Source organism: Podarcis gaigeae, assembly GCF_964106915.1.
Source record: "Podarcis gaigeae genome assembly, chromosome: 7".
Lineage (NCBI taxonomy): Eukaryota > Metazoa > Chordata > Lepidosauria > Squamata > Lacertidae > Podarcis > Podarcis gaigeae.
The window spans coordinates 50041502-50064155 of NC_139683.1; the positions used below are offsets into that span (position 1 = coordinate 50041502).

Genomic DNA, 22654 nt, shown 5'->3' on the forward strand with positions numbered 1-22654 from the left:
TTGCTCTCCGCCAGCCTGGTGCAAGAACGAGACGACCCTGTTGAAGACTTGCATGCTACCTAAAAGACGACTCCTGCTTGGTACAGTGGTACCTCGGGTTACATACGCTTCAGGTTACATACGCTTCAGGTTACAGACTCCCCTAACCCAGAAATAGGGCTTCAGGTTAAGAACTTTGCTTCAGGATAAGAACAGAAATCGTGATCTGGCGGCGCGGCAGCAGCGGGAGGCCCCATTAGCTAAAGTGGTGCTTCAGGATAAGAACAGTTTCAGGTTAAGAACGGACCTCCGGGACTAATTAAGTACTTAACCCGAGGTACCACTGTATTTGGTCTACAAGTTTTGCCTGCTGAGGCAGGTTGGCACCATCAGGAGTCCGTGAGCGCCGAAATCACATGGCGTCTAGGTCGCTTACGTAGGCTCCGACGGCATTAGTTAGTTACATATATGTGGAAGGGGAAAGAGTGATGCCTTTGAATTTTATTTGCAAGGTCAGTCGGATGGAGACACGTGGCTCTGGTATAACCTTGACCCAGGAAAGTGGAAGAGTTCACCAATGAAAGGTGCCGGAAGCTGCAATTATCTGAAGTATTTTAATCCTTTTTGATTTTAAATTGTCCCAATCCCACGGTCGCTGCCCACTGATTTCGGATTGCATCTCTCATGACATTATCCGCGCAGAAACTCTGTGAGACAGTTCGTTGCAAATTGCAAGCCTAAGCACATTTACTGGGTAGTAGAAACTGAACACAGTTACATAAAGTTACGTAATCCTATGTTCGGTATTTTCGAGGACTCTGTTTCGATTACTGTCAAGTAGTTGGGCTTAAATCGCATAGAATACAGTAACATTTTCTCCCCAATTATGTATGTGTAAGAACTGACATCGGTAGATGTTAACTCTGATAATCCAGAGGCGAGTCCCCGCCCCCCCCGCTCTGCTATGTATTCTAGCGATGGCCCTAGAAATCAAGGCCAGTCATGAAACCAGTTTGCTTAATTTTCTCTAATGTAACATGTCTGCCTTAAGTCAACTTGAATTTATTTTTGTTGTAAGAATGATTTTACAATGCGTTTGCAAGCGGCTTTGTACAATCTCATGTATATACAATGAAAATCATTCATTCTAAGTATGCGTGCATAAGACCGAACCTTTCCCCCTTTAATAAATACGCGCTGCAGAAAACGTGGAAGATTTTATTCCGTGAAAATGTGTGACCTGACTTAATTCGCACCCTAAACCCAGTGAGACTGAAGTCAGTAAGAGTCAGAGGCGACACAAGATGCCACTCTTCTGCTTTCTGTTCGGGCAAAAATCAAAACACACCCTATGCCAAGGGCAGCCTAAGAATCCCACGCTCGGCTCACGCCTGATGCAGCCGGCGCAGAGGCGCTTCGGATCTGCAAACCCGCGAGGCAAAGCGAGTAGATCCACCGAGGAGTCACGCAATTGGCAAGAAACGGCGCGTTTCCAGAGCCGAAGCCCTGACGTCACTGGCGAGGAATGTGAGCTGGGCGTCCCCTGTTCAAGGTCTTCACACGGACTCGACGCGTCCTTTCCCCGGGCATCGAAGGGTGCAGGGAGGCGGGAGCGAGCGGGTGTCTTTCCAGCGGACAGGAGCGGCGATTGGCTGGCGCGGGGAAGAAGGGCGGGTGGGAGGCGGCTGACGTCATCGCCCATCCTTCTCCGGGGAAAAGCACCGCCCTTTCCTTTGGGCAGAGAAGCCGGTTCTTTCCATTGAGCCGCCATTAACGCCGCTGCTTTTACAGATAGGATGAAGATCTGGAGCTCGGAGCACGAGTTTGGGTAAGGCGAGGACGGGAGTGGTGCGCGTTCCGTCCTTGACAGCAGCAGTCCGCGCTGGCGGAGGGACAGAAAAACCGCTGGTTCTTCCGAGCTCAGTGTTGCCTACACTGGCTGGCAGCGGCTCTCCAGGGGTCTCTCTCCGTCCCATCGGGAGATGCTGGGGGTTGAGCCTGTGCAAAGGAGCTGCTTTGGACAGTGAGCTACAGCCCTTCTCTAGCTGAGCTATGGAGCTTCCTATGGAAGGGAAAACGAATAAAATGCCCTTCTTCCCTTCTTCGTTTCCGCTTGGTATACAACTCGTGCTTTTTGGTCACCGGGCGAGGACGTCGGTAACATCCTGTCCCGGCGCGCTTGCTCCCTCACCAAGGGCTTTAAAGGCTTCAACATGATCTGTCGTGGGTTTGCGCTTGCTCCCAAATGCCTGCCTTATGAAAGACCTTTAAAAATGTCTTAGCTGCCCTTTAAGGTCTCTTAAGTGGTGTTGTGTGACTCACATCTTCCTTGACCATGGGCTGAGGACTGTTGGGTTGATGCAGTTTGAAACAAATGGTGGTCTCCAGGTTGGGGACGGCTGGCCCGTGCGCTCTGCTGCGGTCTTTTTATTAGCGTTTCTCCATGCACTGAGCTGCCGTGCAAATGCCTGTGATATCTGGGGCAAAGGTGACAACTTCCTTTCTTCAAGGTCGTGTCATGGTAATACGCCTTTGCTGCATAAACTGCTGAGTAGAACTGGCTTCTAAAAATACCTCAGTGTAACTAAAGTATGTTGCTATTGCCATGGATGTTGCAGACAGAAACTTGGTAGGCCTTTGCCACTCTCGTCTCCTTCAAGGGTTAGAACTGCTACCCAGAAGATGTTACTCTTGAGACTTCAGTTCTGCTTTCCATCATTTTAATGGGAATGGGGCTTGGAATATTTTTGAGTGTCAGAGGCCCTCAGACTTTTTGGCTGGTCATGGTTACCAAAGCTAAGCTGGTGCTTGCCAGGACTCTTTGCTTCCCTTTAGGATTAGGATTGGGCTGCTGGTCCCTGACCTTCCCCTGCATCTGTGCGCAAGGACACCAGCAATACCCTGTGTGGTTAAAGTCCCTATTACAGTGCTTACAGTAATAACAGTAATTGCAGTGGTTACAATGCTGAAGTTCAGAAGACCTCATCTGTGTGGACAATCTGTTTTCTGATTACTTGGGACATTAATGCTGCCAGTGGCTCAAATGGCCCTACTCTGGAGCTAGAGAGAATGGCTGGGTTTTTGTTTTTTTTTAAGGTGCCTGAAGAGACCTGAGCACCAAAATGGGAAGCCCCAATCTTTCTTTTCAGCTTGGAGCTGAGATGAGGGCATGGGATCTTCCTCTTTGATTTATTATGCCCTCTGAAACTCAGTTGACCTCTGGTTAATGATCTCTGACTCCTCATCTAGAAGCTGGAGCAGAAGGATGGGACTTTTCTTGTCACTCTTTCCAGGAATGATGGAATACTAGTGGGGTGCATAATTGTGGACTGCTGTGAACTGTACCTTTTTGTTCTTCTAAGAAATTGAGCTGTAGGACATGAGGGACATGGAGGCAATGGTGCAATTGTTCTGTCTAGCAATTTAAGAGGGAATTTTCTTTAGTACTCCAGGAAAGGGTGGTTGAAAATGGGAGGAGAGGTTGCCACATCTTGCCTCTGTACAGATGTGTAGGAAATAACATCATGACAGTGGCTTCCTGGAATTTTGCAATAAAACAAGCTGAGACACTACCTGTAATAGCTTGTAATTAAATGGGTGGGAAGTAGGTTATGATGTGTTCAGTGGGTTCTGTTTTTTGCATTGCCATAAAAAAGGCATATTCTTCTTCCAAAGAAAGAGGGGTTGAGACCCTATGGCATGAGTATACTGAATTAGCAGTATGGCTTTGAAGGGCTCCTGAGACTAACTAGCAGTTAAGTGCAATACCAGATCACTGATGATGTTGTTGGCATAAGCTACTTGCAAATAGCCAAAGTGTCATAAAACACTTTCCCAGTAATGAAGGAAATGCTTAAATTGCAACACCACACTCTTATTTTTTTTTTAACTAATGCAAAAGTGTGTTTCTCAAAAGTGTGAGATAGCAGTGGAGCTATGCAGGCTGATACTGAATAAGTGTGATAATCTCTGAATTTAAGCATAACTCTCTCTCCCTCCCCCAGTCTTTATCTTTGTGAACAAGGACAGCCCAATGTTAACTTCCTTTACTTAGTCACTGGGTTTCATAAGTTCTTATTAACTTACTGAAAATATTTCACCACCGAGTTAATGTTACTTAAGCAATGAATGTTTTCTGGAAATGAAAGATATATGCTACACAGGAACATGGAATGTAGAAAGCTGGTGTATACCAAGCTAGACCATTTGTCCATCTAGCTCAGCTTTTTCAACACTGAATGGCAGTGGCTCTCCAACATTTCACATGGGAGTCTTTCCCCGTGGTTCTTGAACCTTGGAGCATTTTCATGCAAACCATGTTCTATAAATTTAACCTACAATTCTTTCTCTTATTTTGTTATTGTGCATAATACTTATACTCTAAGCATGCTTGAGAGTGTCCTATTGAAATCAGTGGGACCCAGTTCTGAGTAAGCATGGCTAGGATCCAGCTGTAAGAATTGATTTCCTATTGCTGTGTCAAATGCTTCCTCTCCAGAGGAGAACTTGTGCTAAATAAGTGCTGAAAATTGAAAGTTGTGTTTCTTACCTTTAATATCTGTCACTCTGCTGTGCCTAGAAAGAGCTGCCATCTAAACTAGAAGTAGTCAACGTTGTGCTCTCCAGATATTGTTAGACTGCCACTCCCGCCTTCCCTGACCATTGGCCAAAATGGTTGGGACTGGTGGGGGTTTCAGGACAAAAGCCTTTGAAGAGGACTAGATCGGCAAATCTCTGATCTGCCCAAAGTTTATATAGCACTATATTCTGAAACTTACTAATTGTGCTGGTCATTTGGGGGTGTCACTTAAACTGTAGGTGCTTGAAGGGTTTGTGAACTGTCCTGAGATCTTTGGCTAAGTATATAAATTTAATAAATTATTATTATTACTATTATTATGATTCAAAAGTGTTGCTCGCCAGATGTCGGCACTGGAGGATTTCCCAACTCTTTGGAGTAGATTTTAAGGATGGAGGGTTGCTGCAGGGGGACGAAGGGGAAGTCTCATTTTTGCAAGCAGAAATCTGTTCTGCTCTTGCAATTTCAGTATTGGATACCACCTTATACGTATACTACTCTTATGCCAATGTGCTTACAGTAGTTAACAACCTAATAGACCAGATATGAAGAAAGTGACAGGGGAGGAAGAAAAAAATAAGCACATTCAGGTACCAACTCTTACATGATATTAAATACTGTGTTTCGGAATGTATGCTTTGTATACCATAAATGCAAACCAAAATGTTCAGCTTTAATTAAATTGCATTGCATACAGAGAATTCTTAATGCATTGCCTGTTTCTCTTTCATTTCATTTTCCCTAGGCATCCATGGGATACTGTAATAAAAGCTGCCATGAGAAAATATCCCAATCCTATGAACCCCTCAGTGGTAGGAGTTGATGTCTTGGACCGATGCCTTGACAATCAAGGAAGGTTGCACAGTCACCGGCTACTTAGCACTGAATGGGGCCTACCAAGTATTGTAAAAGCGGTAAGTTTGTTTTAACCACGGTGGCTAGTGGTAGGCTGAATCTTTTTATGAAATAAAAAAAGATGTTCTATTCTTGACTACATTGCACATAATGACTCTCATAGTAAATGCTCAGGCTAAATTTCCTTAAGAGTTGCAACACACCTAGAGAACCTGGCTCAATGAGACTCTTTGTTCGGACAGCAGCTGTCACTGCATGCTTTACAGGAATACATTTATCACCAACCTTTTAGATACTTTGCTTGACGGCTTGTTTTGGGTTACTGTGTTAGTACTTGCTTTTATTTCCTTTTTTTAAAGATTCTGGGAACAAGTAGAACTATGACATACATTAAAGAACATTCTGTAGTTGATCCGGTCGAAAAGAAAATGGTACTGAGCTCCACAAATGTGAGTAATAAAGTATTGTGTATTGTATTTGCTGGCAGGACCAGGGAGTTGCTGGCTATGGTTTTTTACATACTGCCTGTTTGAGGCAATCCTTGCTTATGTTGGGAAAACGTTGCTGTAAGGGCATAGCAGGAACCAAGACTAGCATTCTCTGTGTATGCTAGATAACTTTAGATTATTATTATTTATTATTATTATTATTATTATTATTATTATTATTATTACATTTTTTAAAGAAACAGGCAGAAGATATAGAAGCATGATTAGTTACACCAACAGGGTAAAGAACAGCTTCTATCCGTGGGCTGTTAGGCTGCTGAATGAAAAGATAACAAGAGGGCAACTGACTTTTGGGTTTGGTGGGTGTGGGTCAGTAAACAAGGGGAATTAAGACTAAGAGAGCTGAGTGGGGGGTGCTCGTGTAATCTCACTGTATACAAGTTGTACAAGTGACAATAAAGTATTTCAATCTCAATTTCAATTGCTAGCTTTACTTTCTCTGATGAAATTATTTCTAGAGGATCCAAAAGTTCTTTATGGGCAGAATCCAACTTTGCACGAGTAGACTTCTATTCATGCAGTGGGACTTCACCATCTCCCCCTCCTCCCTTTGTGCAGTCCCAAAGTCTGCTTCAGTGGGCCCCCAACTCTCTGGAGCAGAATTTGAGGGTGGGAGGGCTGCTGGGGGGAGAGCAGGGAAAGGCGAGTCCTTCCCACACACAAGCAGCTTTGGCTATGTGTGTGTAATTTGACTGGCTATATGCTACTTGAGGCTTGTAGTACAAGGCCAGGGAATTGAAGCAGGCCAACAGGCCAAATCCATATATCCCGTACTCCCCATACGTCAATTCTGGCAGCTGGGTGGGGCTGCCCACCAGTCAATCACCTGGCACCATCCTCAACTTATGGGCCTGAAATTCCTTACTCCTTCTTTAAAATGTGACTTTAATTCCTAGAAAGTTTGCTTAGGATCCAGCCTTAGTTGTTTTTAAAAATGCAGTCTATCATTTTCTTTAAGTAAAGTAGACAATCTTTTTTATTATGTATTATGCTAGATAATACTAAGATTAGTTAAACTAATATTTGCTTCTTTTTCCCTTTAAGATAACACTTACAAATCTTATATCAGTTGATGAAAGGTTGGTATATACGCCACACCCTGAGAACCCGGAAAAGTAAGTTGGAATGTCTTTGACTTTCAGTAAAAAAATATGATGAGGGGGAAGCCATTTTGTACTGATAGTTTCTGTCTTTCCCCTTACAGGACTTTGTTAACGCAAGAAGCAATTATTACAGTAAAAGGTGTTAGTCTCAGTAGTTACTTGGAAACTTTAATGGCAAGCACAATATCTTCTAATGCTAGAAAGGTAGGTGTGTGGCATACTTTTACTGGGTCACAGTTGCTAACTTTAAGGTGGTTCATTTAAAACCTAAAACTCAAATGTTTAAGTGCATTATGCTAGCATTGGTATCCCATAAGCCCAGGGTACTCTCAATTATACACAATTCACTGTAAGACTTCAGGTCAGATAATGACTTTTCTTGTACTTGTGATGGTCTGTAGAGCCAGTTGTGTATTCTCAGTATTTCCTTTTAAGATTCAAAACCATGTAAGGTATGAAGTCAGGAAAAGTGATTGTTGTCTCTCACTGAGACAACAGCAGCTTAGAGCTAGAATGGGGGTAGGGCTGATAGTGTCTGGTTGTGTGATCAGATTAGTCTTTCTTTCAGCTTGCAGTTCACAGAATCTCTTCTCAGGTTAGCTATTGGCTTACACAGTAGGTTGCTTGAGCCAAATAGGTTAAATGGGAAGCGGGCAAATTGCCTCCTTACCCTTTTCAGTGCTGAAAGCAGAGGAGAGAACTAAGGAGATGTCATATCTGAACTTTCCCTCATAACCCAGACACTTAATATGTACAGATGTCTCTTGTTTTCTACTGTGTACGAAATGGTGGGTGTGAGCACATGTTCTAGTTGTCCTATTTGTAGTGTTGGAAAGGGAACTTATTCCACTTCTGATGGACAATAAACCAAATGCATACATAGGCTGTTAGTAGCAGAATAGGGGATAGATGAAAAGGAACTGTTCCCCTAAATGCTATGGGGGAAGAAGTTCTGCCATTACACAGACTTCTGGCTGTGCAGTGGAACTTTCCATTCCTTTCCTTGTGTGCCCTCAAATTAAATTTGTATACTGTTCTTCATGCATAGATCTCAGGGCGGTTCACAGCATTAACCTGTTCTGGGAATTCCCTCAACCCTCCAGAGCATACTTTATATGCAAGCACTCCATGCATTAAAAGATACAGGAAGCTGAACTCCTGACATCTTTCTCTGGCCCTCACCTCCCTCCTTGCCTTTCCTGCAGCTAGAAAACAACTATCCTGTTGGAGTAAAGATTATTTTCCCCCTTGCCTAAATGCAGCTGGGATGGGGATGGTCAATCCTGCCTCCACATGTGTTGGTTCATCACCATGCTCTAAAGCACCCTCCCCATGCTGCGGTTAGGTTTGTAAAAAGGTTCCTAGTGACTCTGACCTAATCGTGGCAGGCAAGGGGAGTGTTGTGTGTGGTGTGAGAGAGAGCATGGCATGGCCATGCCCACTGCTGACACAGGGCCCTCAGAAATGGGCTATAAGAGAACGTGACAGGCCCATCCCTGTTCTCAGCCTGCAACAATTCAGCATGCTACACAATAAACCCTTTATTAAGTTCCATGGGACTTCTGTGGGTACATGGTTGGGATTTGACTATAAAACAGCAAATGAATAGCTCAACCTTATAAAGAGTATTATTAAGGGGGAAATGAGCATTTCAAGTATTGTAATCCTAAACAAATATTTCTGTTCTCAGTCCTCCATGACTTCTGCACTTGTACAACAATAGATTACCATTACATTACAGGTCTCATTCGGGTGCTTTATTGTTTCTTCTTCGTTCTCTTTTAATGCTGTATAATGCAGCCTGTTTTAACTAAGTTTCCTTACAGGTGATCCCTCTCTCTTTACCTTTTCAACTTAGGGCCACTTCACACTGGCGTACTACCAGATTTCTAGGCAGAAGTTGCTCTATAGGGATCTGGTAGCATGTCAAGAGATCCCAAGTCTAGGATGAGATGCATCTGTCAGAAGCATGCATGCTCAGCTTGCTTTTACCTAACTTATTCTACTGGGATGCCTATTTGTGTGTCTTCAGCATCCTGCTTTGGCACTCAGTTAAACCTTTACATGGTATAATTGCTTGTTACCAATATTTGATAAGCGTGGTGCTCAACTAAGTCAAACTCAAGATAGGCTTAGTCATAACAGTTACATCCATTCACTTTCAGTAGGTTTACTTGGACTTAGTTGGATATCACTCTCAGTTTACAATGCTTGATTTTCCTGTAGGCTCTTGAGATTTACAAGACTGTGATGGTGGAATAACTTTTTGTCATAAGCTGTACATCTTTTCTGTGTTACTCCAGGGGTGGGATGCTATTGAGTGGACAATTCAACATTCTGACAGTGTTCTAAGATAGCAGTCTCTTTCTACAGCTGCATTTTGTACTAATTAGTGGTAATACCAGCATTTGTTACCTTGGTACAGCATTTCAGCTTCTAGCAAATCTGTGCATGTTGTTGTCATGTTACTTGAAAGCCTGCATGCCTCATATATATACACACATTGCATATAGAGGAACAGCACTCTTATTCTTTAACTCTGGAATTTGGAGGCGTCCATACTGTCTAATGCTTTGACGCAGGAAAAGGTTCTTAAGAACCTGCATGTGTGGGCCACTAATAAGGCCCACCTTCTGTTCTTTGGTAAATCTCTTTTGAGTAAGTGGAATACTGTTAGAAGAACTGTTGCATCTTGGCCCCAGAGTTTTTTGGGAAGTAGGTGAAGCTCTGAACAACCAGTCCTCTTGATCCAATGCATGGATGCTTTGGGGTGAAATACTTGAGGTTGTTAACTAGTTCACACTACTGCTGGACTTAGCCTACATTATGGCAGTTCTTGCCTATCAGTGTAGAAATACAGTCCCATCACTGCTTGGACAGAAGGGTTTTTGTTTAAAAGAAAGCAGTTTATGAAGTCCCAATTAGAACATTTGCACCTGTTTCCTTGGTCCTTGTTGGTTTTTGCTTTTGAGGCAGCTTAAAATCCGTTCAAAAAGAATGCAAAAAGAAGAAACTGGTTTTCAAAAGTGCCAGCTATTAAGCTTTATTGTCGCTCAGCGCATTTTGGAACTGTCATTCCTCCCTCTTGGTGCCTGAGAGGCAGCTGCATTTATGTAAGTTGCTTCAGAAACTCCAAGATTGATCCTGAAGAAGGAACGTCTGTTCTGAAACACATTGTACTATCATAAACTTCAGCAGTTGGCACTTGTGAGAATTGGGTTCTACTTTTTCTCTTCTCTGCATTATTTCTAGTGTCTGGGCCTTCCTTTGTTTAGTCATTTAGTCGTGCCCAACTCTTCGTGACCCCATGGACCAGAGCATGCCAGGCACTCCTGTCTTACTTTATTTTAATAAGGCAGGAATCATGCAAAACCTTTTGGCTGCACATTTTTGTTATGAGCACCAGCCTCACTCTCCTCTCCCTGCATTTTGTGAGGGGAGGTTAGAAGTGTTCACTTGCAGTTTTGCCCCCAACATGGCCAACTGTGGTTTACTTGTTTGCAAAACCAGGATTGGATCCTGGATGTGGGGGAAGATGAATTGAACATATCAGTTTGTTTTCTGATCCTGTTATAGCAAACTACAATTTGTTGCAGACTAGAAGTTGAAATAGCTTCTCTTCCTTCACATGTAAATGGGGAACACGGGGAAATATATGAACAACAAACCATGATTCATTTTTTCACATCTAAAATCCAAGCTTTTATCTAAACATACACTAATATATAAATAATTTTGCTATAACAAAGCAGATGTTTTTGTCTAAATGCATTGTTTTAAGAGGCATTGCTAGCATCTGTTTGACTTGCGAGGAACTTCAGTGACCACCTTTTTCGTTCCTTGAGCTTGACTGCCAAGCTTGGAAACCCTCAATTTTCATTTGCAGAATACAGTTACCAAACATGCCTTAGTGTTGTATAATACTTAACTACTCCCAATTTTGGAGTGTGTGTATATATTACAAAAAAAAGTAATAATAGTAAACTCTCACTGTATGTTTTCAGTTTTACCATTAAGCCTGTGAAATGTTTCAGAGTTTAAAATTTTATGCTCTCAATCGTTTGTTAAGTAGTAACCACTGAAATTATGTCCAGTTCTTAACTCTCATTCTGTTTGTTCAGTGTGCTACCACCATGTACGTAAATATATTAAAAGGTGCATGCTTTAATTGGAAATATGCTTGCTCAAGTCATATACTAATATGCTGTTTTATGGTACAACAGAAACTCAGTAAACCAATCCTCTGTCAGATTGTTTTTGCTAGTTCCGTGCATGTTAAAAAGAACCCCGGTCTTTTTGGTCCAGCATTTTTTTTTTAAAGGCTTGCCAGATGTCTATGGGAAGCAAATAAGTAAGTCATCAGCCCAATAGACCACTCTAAATAAGGTCATTTCAAACTCAACAAAATTGTGCAATGTGCTCAGTTACTATATAAACGAATGACTAGTCCTCCCAAGAAACGCTGGCCAGACTGGATCAAACTTGACATCTGCTCAATTATGTCACATGCAGCTGTATATATTGTTGTTCCTGAAATAATTACTGGCATGGGGGAGTCTGATGGGGACTTTTCCCATTCAGATCATGGTGAGTGGGTGGAAAGATAAGCCTCCTCTCCCTACTGGTTGCCTTCCCAGTAAGAATCTGTCTCCCTGTGAATGTAATATTTAAGATGCATACTACATATTAGGCAAATGTCTAGTTTGGTCCTAAAAAACCCACAGAGTTCCACCCTCTCATTTAAAGAAGCTGCAACCTAGTTCACCCCACCAATGTGCTTAGAATCTACTCAAACCAAGCTGCCATTTCATTTCTTAGAAGCCCCAACACTTGTATTTAGTGTTATAGCATGGAGGTTTGTTGATCAGAAGCACTTGGTGCAATAATTCCTGTTAGTTGCTATCTCCCATAGCAATCCTGTGAATTTCTTCATTTGACATGTCATATGTCTGTTATTAGTGGGGCCCTTTTTTATTCTTATCTAATGCTTTGATTTTTAAATCCAACGTGTGCAGTTTCTAATGCTCAGAACATCATTCAGTTGAAGGATTGGGCTAAAGGTGGTTAGTTCTGACCCGAGGCCAGGAATGGAAAACACTTCAAACTAAATGGTGTTTTCAAAAGTAACAAATAATTGAAGAAATTCAAATAATTCTGGCCAAGTGCTTTGGGTCATATGCACACTACAGTCTTTTCTGCAGGAAATCATCCAGTAACAATTACTATATAGTCCAGTAGCACCTTAGAGACCAACTAAGTTTGTTCTTGGTATGAGCTTTCTTGTGCATGCACATGAAAGCTCATACCAAGAAGAAATTTAGTTGGTCTCTAAGGTGCTACTGGACAATTTTTTAAAAATTTTTTATATATATTTCTACTGCGTCAGACCAACATGGCTACCTACCTGAATCTAGAATTACTAGAATTGTTTGGAGAAAAACATGGTTGTGATATTCTTAGAAGCCCAGTATGAGAATACAGTGTAGATAAGCCCAACGGCTGTTTCTTCAATCTATTGGTTCATTACACTTTTTATTTCAAAACTAAGGGTGACTTCCAGTTAACTTGTTCCATCAGCACAAGGATTTTCACTTGCAGAAGGAAACTTCCCCCTATTCTTTCACTGTGCGTGCCCCATGCCCTCCCCAAATCTGCTTTATAGGGTTGGGGGTACAGCAGAACAGATTTAGGGGGGGTGCCAGGGAAAGGAGAGGGGGTTAGTTCTGTTGTGCATATGGAAATCTGCACACTGACAGAGCAAGCTAGTTGCTTTGTCACAGTTTAGAAACAACAAATGCAAATAATATAGCCATCTCTCTCTCTTCCAGGAGTGTTGACCTGAGCTGTTAAGTTTACAGATTTCAACTGAGCACATTTGTATCCAGAAAGATTATGTAATTGTCATTTAATCCAGTATGTTCTGTTTCAATTAAAACAAGCATCTATATATATATAAAATAAGTTGGTAGTTAAAGCAGTCATGGTGTAGTACAGGCTTAAAACTAACAGCAATTTGGCTCGAAATGTTAAGTTTTAAGCTATTTAGTATTCTGTACAAATACCGTGTTCAGGCTTTTCATAATGCAGATGTGTGCACAGTTTCACTGTATATTTATGTTTCAAAGAAATTAGCTATAGTCCAGCTAATAAGAGGAGAGGCGGTTCTTGAACAAAGGTATCTTTTGATCACATGCTAAGTGGCCTTTTGCATCTGGCCAAGTGATTAGGCTCCTAGCCTGAAAACTTATGGAGGCTCTCACTTTTTTGTTGAGTTTCTCTACTTGAGCTTACTGAGGTTTTCTCCTCAGTTCCACTAGTGCAAGCAATTTTAACTATGCATAAGAACTTACCCCACCTGCACACCCTCTAAATCTGCCCTGAAGGGTTGAGGGCAAACTCAGAAATATTTAGAGGGTGTGAAGGTTGAAGCAGTTCCATTGTGCAGCCAGGAGTGCTTGCACTGGTGCAACTATTGAGTTGAATACTTCCCAGCATGTGTTTCAAGCTCTTCTTATTTAGGTTTGCCTTCTGTCGCTGGGGTGTAGCTGGTCTTTAGGCCCAGTTAAACTGAATTCTTGCAGAAGCGGTGCTCTTGCTTCCTACGTTGCTCTGTACTGAGCATCAGTGATGGTAATTTAGTGTTTCATGATAGAGAGTAAACAGGATGGGAAAGAAACCATAAACTATAAGTTCATTAATAACGTTCATTAGGACTTGTAACAACTTTTCCATTGCTAGGATGAAGCGGAAGAAACTGAAGGGGGGAAATATTATTGGTGGGAGAAGGGCTAGTATTAGGCCTCATGTCTGTTCTGTTGCAATCTTACCATGGTAATGGAGGAAGCCACAGAAATGTGATAGAAAAAATTTCAGGTTGTTCAGAGGCATGCTAGGGATAAGAAGCAAATGATGCTTTGCACTTTGGGAAAAGTGGGTAGTCAAAACTCTCTCTAGCACTGATCCAAGTACAACAGTCTCTTTGTAATTGTGCCTTGCTAGACAGATCTAGCATTTGTACTCTGCAAAAGAGCTAGCTTGTGGTCTTGTAACTTTGTTGGCCTATTATTACTAAGAAAAATGTATTGTCTAAGCAGATCACCCTTCAATTTAAGGTTTTCTTGTTACAGAAGCAAAGGTGGATTAGAATGAAATAACCTTGTCGTACAAATTCAGTGGCACAATTCATTATGATACATTCATAATTCAGAAGACAACAAAGCAGTTTGCTTTGGAAGATCTTTTGGTGTCTGACAGAGGAAAGATTTAGAACTTTAACATCAATGTATCTGGTCAATCCACTTAGCTCTTGTGCCTTCTTTAACAGGGTCGAGAAGCCTTGGAATGGGTGATTGGCGAACTAACTTCGACGCGAGAGAGCATGAAGTCCGCAATGGCAGCAGCTTCAGCGGAGGACTGATGGAACTGTGACAGAACTTTATTTTTCCATTATATTTTCTCCTTGCCAGGATGGATATTCCATTGTTTTTTATTTAGAAATATATATGTTTATATAATGAAATTTTACAGGTCAGAAGCAATCCCCCCCCCGCACCAATTTTTAAGCCTTTGTAGGGCCCTCTATTTGTCCACAGTGTAAGTTAACAGATTATTATTATTTTTTTTTGGCTTTCCCGTGGCCTCTAGTTACAAGTGCCCAAATTTGATAGAGTATAGTGACCTTAAGTCCTACTGAGGTTAAATGGATGTGGAACTGGCAGAGCAGATTGAAGATCGACATCTACATAAGTACCAAACTGTGCCTTGATCAGAGCTGAGAGAATAGACTTCCCATCTTATATAACCATTTTCTTGTACTTGAAATGTATTTATTTATTTCTTTAAAAGTGCAGCTGCCGTTCTTATTCTGTAAATGACAAATAGGTACAGAAAGCACTGGGGATCTCTCTCTCTCTCTCTCTACAGGCTAGATAAGTATAGTGAGGAGGTGAAATGTGATGGCACAGGAGGTTGACTGACACCTGATGTGATCGTCTATGTGGTTCTGCAACACAACCTTCCTTTTACTTAGTGGAGCCTAAAAGAAGATCTGAACAACCTTCCCTGAAATGAAGGTTGGTGTGCAACAAAGTTCCATGGTGGATTGTGCCCTTTGTTGGAGGCTGGAGATCTCCTCCTGAGACTTTGGCTTTGTGGATATTAATTCTTCTTTGCACTGTTCAAATGCAGATTCTGAACAAGGTGTTCTAGCACGTTACCTCCTAGTATTTATACTGAAACCACTGAGAGCAACCATTTTGTTGTGGTAAAAATGGCTTGTCAATTTTTGTTTTTATTTTTCAGTAGCTAGTTTATTTCCATATATGTGAATATACCCTCTTCACTTATTATGTGAAGACAATTGATACCTCAGTGGGAAGTACTAGGAAACTTATTTTCTATATGTAATGGGCATATGTTTGAAGTACTTAGTTGTGTAATTCATTTCTTTTAGCAATGGATACAAGACCATAAAGGATATTTATGGCCCACCCCACATTTCACACCCATCTTCTGGCACTCTGTTTAGCAGTTCCAGGGAGGAGACTGTTTCATAGTGGTAGGGGGAATGTGATGTTGTGAAGCACAACCGCCTCTCCCACCAAGCCAACAGCTTTCATCATTGAGCAAGTTCAAACTCCATTTCTGACCTCTGATTTCAATGGAATTTTCTTCTGTACAACATCTAGAAGTAGTTCTATTGAAGCCGATACGGAGAGAGCACTTGCTTAAAACTAGGTTATGATGGTAGTAGCCCTAGATGTTCCACATAGAAGATTAGAGGAAAAAGAAGAGTGAATAGCAAGCTTTTCAATGGAATTATTTTGGAAGCATGCAGGTCCATGTAACTTCATAAGTAATTCATGGTGTTACATTTTGTGTGATTCAAGTTTTGTTAACAGTTCATTCATTGATGAAAGCCAACCTCCGTGGAACAGAAAGCTGCAAACATCTATAAATTAATGCACTTCCAAGCATTGTAAAGTTCAAAACTGTAGTTTAAAACTGTGCAAGATGAAAAGTTGGAAAGCTCCTGATTTACAGAGAACGACAAATATATCGGGCATGAACACAAGATGTCTGCCTACAATCCAGTATGATGAAAACAATTCCTTTCTCTTCAAACTTTGCTTGCGGTCTATCTCTTCTGAATATTTTGCAGAAAGCTGAAAGAAAAAACTGAAGGCTGAAATCTTACTTGTTTAATCTTGGGGACTGGGCACGGTGTGGAATTTGTGACAAAAATAAGAAAGATGCCAAAATTCAGCATACTAGAACTCTTATGTGGAAGCAAAACAACATGCCAAGAAAATTTAGGATGTAGCTAAGCTGCATGTGCATCTAAGTGGAATGGCGATGAATTGTTACTGGAGCCTTTTTTGCTCCCTGCCTGCCTGTCCCCCCCGCCCCCACCGGCCTGAATAACCCTTGGCATTAACAATTTTTAAGCCCTGGCAGAAAAAGAGCTTTTTTTAATATGACCAAAGCATTTTTCTTCCGTTTCAATATATTTTGTACAAAGAATAGTTGGATTACAAAGAGCCTGCCTTCTGTGAAGGGTATCAGGCCACCACGTCATGGAAGAGGTGGTGTGGCTGAGGCAGAGAAGTTCAGCATTCTAGCCCATATGTGTGTTCATTTCAAGAAGTGGACCAGTTAACCAAAGTCACCAGCTTTCATATGGAATCCTTCACCCCCCCCCCTTTATTTTGTGTGAAGGTAAACTTGTCCGTGCTTATTCATGTGCACTTCTTTCTTCTGTCTTCTATAGAATCGTGGTTGAGTTTCCTTTAATAGTCCTACTCCTGTCTCCTAAAGGCGATTAAACACTGTTTCTTACCTTTGTTCTTTCTTGTTCCTTCCACGGATCTTGGCTGATGGAACTCTCATATGACTGCAGCTCCACAGACTGTCACTTGGTGTCTTGCTTGGTGCGATGTTGTCTCTTAAGGCTGTTCTCTTAGTTCCCTAGTGGATCTTGGAGCCCACAAACCTCCGGGCAGGCAAGCTTGGCACTATTGCTTTTATATTGTTTGCTTACCAAATAATGACCACAGTCTTACATTTTCCTGGCTAACACATATTTATTAGATATTTAACATGGCACAGGAATATGGGCTCCTTTGGGAGGAAGAGCAGGATAGAATCTAATAATAAAATCATGGAAAATAAAAATACGTTGCATTTTCACTCCTTAGCATGTGAAAATAGAGCATGTGCTCTTTCGATCATGGCTGCCACTACCCTTGCTTCTTGCCCCTTCACATCTTCAGTAAAAGCACTCCATGCTTTTCCTTTGTCCTTGAAGGCCCCAGCATTCTCTGTTCTAGGTGACTGGAAATCAAACCTTTTTATATCTAGTAGCTTATCTACCTTCCTGAAACTTACCAAAACCTCACCTGTAGGGTTTTTTTTCTTTTGTTCTCTCTTGCTGTACCATCTTCTGCCCCTGAATATTCCAAATAACCCACCCTTGAAGCTTTATAAAATCAAAAATACATAAGCTGAGAGAATCTGCATCGCTTCCCACACAAGTATTGGCTGAGTGGGACAGTACACAAAGGGATGGTGGGGCAACGTTTAGGACTTTGCCCATTCAGCCTTTTCCTTCACTCTGCATGGTCAGGATTTGCTTCACTTTAGGAAGAAGTTATTCTTCCAGTGACAGCACCTTTCTGAATAGGACTCTGAAGAGAGCATTTTAAAACTTGTTTCCAGGCTCTGTCTCACAACTGTTACATTCAGTGAGAAAATTGCCATGCATGCCATGTGTCATTCCAGGGTAAGGAGAGTCTCTAGCTACTAAATCTCTTCCTGTCTCGTGGTTATTTAAAGGAAAGACAGTAGTTTTCAACAGATAGCAGTAACCTTAACTGATACCTAAAGTTCTGTTGGCCAGTTTCACTAACAAATACTGATATTTGTCTGGAGAACTGGGTGTTAGACAGTACACTGTCTTCTGCTGCACGTTTTGTTTCTATGTGCAAATAAAGGCAAAGCTTCTGTACTTCTAAGAGTTATGTAGCACAGGGAGCTGAAGCATGTCAAGCACAGACGAGGAGAAAACTGCAATTGTTGAAACGGTATAGTAGTCCTGTCTTTCTTGGCATTTGGTCACAATTCTTTGTTTAATCCGAACTACCTTGATAATTCAAAAACCACTGCTTTTCATTATGTAAACAACCTTGATTAACACTGCTTTCATGCAGGTGCCATTAATGTGAAGGTGTGCTTGTGGGGAGGGGAGCGAATGCTTAATCAGCTGTGCCTTGAAGGATAATTGCATGCAGAAATGTTTCTCTTCCTGTATCTCTTGCCTTTTTCCACCTGCGTTTAGACTGTAAGCTCTTCCGAGCAGAGCATCTCTCTAATTGAAATGTTAAATGCTATGGACATCTGGGGCTATAAATAACATGACCTACTTAAAAATAGCAAACTGTCTTTTCTTTTTTCTATATAGTAAAACAAAAGACTGCTTTTGTGTTAATTGCCAAATGGGATGATCATGCAGTGCACAACTGAGTCACAAACACTAAAAATAGCACAAGGGAGGCCGGTAGGTGCCGCCCTGGAATTAACCAGCCCATCATCGCAGTTAAGAGGTTTTGGGAGAGTACCTTGGCACTCATTAATTGTGGCTGAACTATTAATACAATGCTTTTATGTTATTGCCACGGCTAGGGCACACAGCAAATTTAACTTACTTTGTTATATCGGTACTGCTAAGATGTACCCTTTTAAAAAATAAAACTTTAGTCTTCACTTCCTTTTCTCCCAGAAGTTGGAAGCCACTTACCTATGAGTAAGTCCTGCTAAATACAAGAGGTATTATTTTGCATAAACATGCAAAGGATTGTATTGTGTATCTATTGAGAAAGCGGAGCTTGTACATTAGCTTCCTTAAAGAGTTATTGGTGCATGGAGACATGGACTAACCGGAAGTACGATTTAACAAAATAAGATGATGTACCCGTCTTAATTGTGCAGCCATCAAGGTGGTGATTGTAAATCTTGTGAAAACCATCAATGAAACTTAATTCTAACCTTTGGGGGAAGTCCCATTCTCGTGTTTACAATAAAAGGGGAAAAGTCCTTTGAAGAAGTGTGCATGCACACGAAAGCTCATACTAATAACAAATTTAAGTTGGTCTCTAAGGTGCTACTGGAAGGAATTTTCAATATAAACAATATAAAATCCCGGGAGAGGCTGGCGCTGCAGCAAAAGGCTGCTAAACACGCCCCTCTCAAGCACCTGGTTGGATGCCTGCCGAGGGGCGTGGGCGCCAGCCAGGTGAGGTGGGGGCAGGGGGCTAACGCCCCCTGCTAGGGGCAGAGCTCGGGCTCACGCCCACAACCACTCCCCTCTCTTGCAAGGAGGAGAGTCTCTGGTCTCTAAGGTGCTACTGGAAGGATTTGTTTTATTTTGTTTCGACTACGGCAGACCAACACGATTACCTACCTGTAGCAGAAAAGTATGCAGTGGTACACACAACTTACTCTCTGCAATATTAGAAAACGTATTGATCTGATGAAGCAATGAAGACATCAATACAACTTTTAGAATAGGTTTTTTTTTTAATTTGTAATGCATAAACTGCATATCAGTATTACATAACAGGAAAACAAGCAGAAGAATTCTATTGCCTTTTTCATTTACAAATGGCTACCCTGGTGCATCAGAAGCCATACAAAAACATGCACAGTGACATCACATAGGAGGAATTGAAGAACTAACTTTATCTTGTGCTTCCAGTTGTTTTTCGTAAAGGTATGCTGTTCCTCAACCCTGCAACTATACATAATTAAGAGGATTTTGAGGGATGCAAATTTGACTGAGAATTTTGCTTTCTAATATATAAGGTTACACTGCTGAGATTTGAAACTTATGCCTAAAGGAAGTTATAAAATGGGATTTAAAGGATATTGAGTTTTCTTAGCCTAGTATGCTGATAGAATTTAGTTATTAAACGAAGCACTAAGATGAACATGTTTTTTAGAGACGAATCTGTGAGTTATTTCTCCTGCCAAATATATTTCAGCTTAGTTTTACCTTTCACTATCTTTACTCCCACTCTTCTCTCAAGGAGCTCAAGCTGGCAGGGCTGGGTGGCTTAAATTTATCCTGATGACAGCCCTATAAGCAGGTAAGACTTTTTAAGAGTGGTGAACCCAGGGTCACACATTATGACGGAGAAGGAATTTGAACATGCATCTCCCTATGGTTGGTGGGTAGCTTGTAAGTTGCTTTGGGTTGCCTTGGGCAAGATAGTGACTGACTAATTTAATTCATTAATAACAATATCCATTCACATGATGTTTGTAAATTAATTCACCTGCATACACACCACAAAAATGAGCATGTGTTGCTTGTTGATTTAGAGGCCACATAGAGCTTCTTTTGCCACCCCTGCTTACAGGTGCAGAGCTCTAGCCTTAGTTCTCTGCTTGCTTTCTAAAGCCAGCTAACTAGGAGTTGGCAACATAGCTGAAGACAGGCGTGGGAATTGAAAGCAGCATTCCGCTTCCTTCCCTGGGGCAATTGGTCCTTAACACGGAAGGAGATCTAGGTTTAACTACTGTTTTCACACTTGCAGTGCAGGATCAGTAAAAACAACAACCAACCAAACACTAATTGTTGAGGTAGTATGTTTTTATGTTTATCTCTTTATACTACTTACGTTTTTGTTGTCTGTGGTTTCTTTTTGTCTGCTGCTTAGATTTTTAAACCAGCAGTTTTAAATAAATTTCAAAGTACCGATTATAGCAGCCACCACCAACTTTATTGTATAAACTTTGTTCTGTAGGTGCTCCATTAATGGATAGTGCTGTCTAAAAAAAGCCTGTCAAGACATTTGATGTTACTTTAGCAGAGATACTTCACATATCTTTAATATGTACCCTTCTATGGACACACTTTGTTAGCAAGTGCAGATCTCTACATGCGCGTTTTCCATTAATTCCGTGTCTCTTAGTATAGAATGATGATCTCTGATACTAGTTTAGAAACAGAAATCCAACCAATAGGGGAAAAGTCATAGCACAGGAATACTGCAATACTAAATTCTGTCAGCTGTAGCAACTTATTGCTACAGAGCCTTTCTACCACGAAGCATTCAGCATTTAAAGTCTTTGTAAGTGCAAATCTAGCTGGAATTCCACAAGGGTGCTTGTATAGTCATTATACTCTTAGTGGCTTTTGAACAATATTTATTTATTTAGTCTTTTTAATAGCAAAAAGATAAATGGGTTCCCTATATTATAATTCAGAAAGATGTCATTTAAAAACAGTAAACTAAACTGCCAGGTATGTTCTTCTTTGGCACACATCAGATTGTGGCAATATTAATTACAAGCTACTTTTGTCTGCATGATAAATTTTATATCCAATTTTGTAAGACCTACCGATCAATTGTATTCTAAAAACTGAAAAGTACTTAAGCTGGTGCTTTTAGAATCGGTGGTGTGGAGGACCTCACCTCCTGCCCAAGTGATGGCTAGATTTGCATGCAAGTTGTAACACATTATAATGGGTATTTTCCCCCTGCTTAGAATTTTCCTTAGCATGGCATTACATCATGCTCATTCCAGAATATCACTTTGTGTTAGCTTAAGCCAAGATACACTTTTTAAATGGGTACTATAAATCAGGTGATCAACCCCCCCCAACCAACCAACCAACCAACCAACCAACCAACCAAATACATACATACATACATACATACATACATACATACCAGCAATGTAAAATTAGTTACATGGTCCTTTGGGTCCAAGTGTGGTCAATGCCATCTTGGGGGGAAAACATCCACCATGTATGAAACAATATGCAAATTCAATCCTTCAGGAGTCAAATTGGTGTCACAGATAAAAATTTCTTCAAAAAATACGCAATACAAATACCAGGTAATTTGGAGCAGTGTTACATATATATTGCAAATGACAGAATGTCGTTTGAATTTGCTAACATCATGTAACCTTCAAATTACTAAAACAAAACAAAACAAACCAACCACCAAGTATTTGAACGTGAACTAAAGTTATTTTTGGGAAGTAATCCTGAATGCATAAATAATATGCAACAGTATTCTTGATTATCTCATAAACAAAAGATGAAGAGTGCAATCGTAAGCATGAGAGAATAAACACAGTAGGATGCACCATGTGAATATGCAGAAGATTGTGCTGTGCAGTTTGCATCTAGAGTATTTAAAAATTCTTATTCTATAAGCCACAGTAGCTTCTGCTTTTCCACAGCAACGGACACAGTCAATAAGTTGCATGATATTCTAAAAATCTTGCATTTGGTTTCCAGTGCAACTGCAATCTTTTAACTGGTGAGGGGAGGGGGGAGAGCACTTGTTCTTACTCTTCAAGGCAGAGAAAGAGTTGTGGAAATTGCGGAGGTGAGGGAGGGAAAGATGGTCTACAATTAAAATACTTGTGCTGTTAGAATTCCAAAATTGTGCTAACAAGTACCCACACATGATGCCATCGCTTGCCGAATACCTGCTTGGTGTGTCAGTATTTCACAAATGAAAATGTGAAACCATGCGTTATTAAAAGGGAACCTCGTTTGACTCGCTTCGCGTGCAGTAATCACAGAACTTTTTATTAATAGGGATAGGCAGAAC

The 22654-nt window shown here is 41.1% G+C and overlaps 1 protein-coding gene and 1 long non-coding RNA gene across 3 annotated transcripts; both read left to right on the forward strand.

Moving 5' to 3' along the window:
* Positions 1-2: 2 nt before the first annotated feature.
* Positions 3-18459, forward strand: PRELID3A (PRELI domain containing 3A). 2 transcript variants are annotated; one of them, XM_083746822.1, is made up of 7 exons: positions 3-80; positions 1132-1807; positions 5304-5472; positions 5773-5862; positions 6967-7037; positions 7127-7229; positions 14350-18459. In XM_083746822.1, exons 2-7 carry the CDS (start codon positions 1776-1778, stop codon positions 14440-14442), a joined length of 558 nt encoding a protein of 185 aa, XP_083602948.1. In that variant the 5' UTR covers positions 3-80; positions 1132-1775; the 3' UTR covers positions 14443-18459. The 2 variants fall into 2 exon arrangements, with proteins under 2 accessions (XP_083602948.1, XP_083602949.1); XM_083746823.1 differs by lacking the exon at positions 3-80 and adding an exon at positions 9329-9420 and having other exon boundaries at positions 1685-1807; positions 14350-14493.
* A 956-nt stretch (positions 18460-19415) lies between these two features.
* Positions 19416-21954, forward strand: LOC310848156. Its single transcript, XR_014566189.1, has 2 exons — positions 19416-20167; positions 20828-21954. It is a non-coding gene; the product is annotated as an uncharacterized lncRNA (long non-coding RNA).
* The last annotated feature ends 700 nt before the right edge of the window (positions 21955-22654 follow it).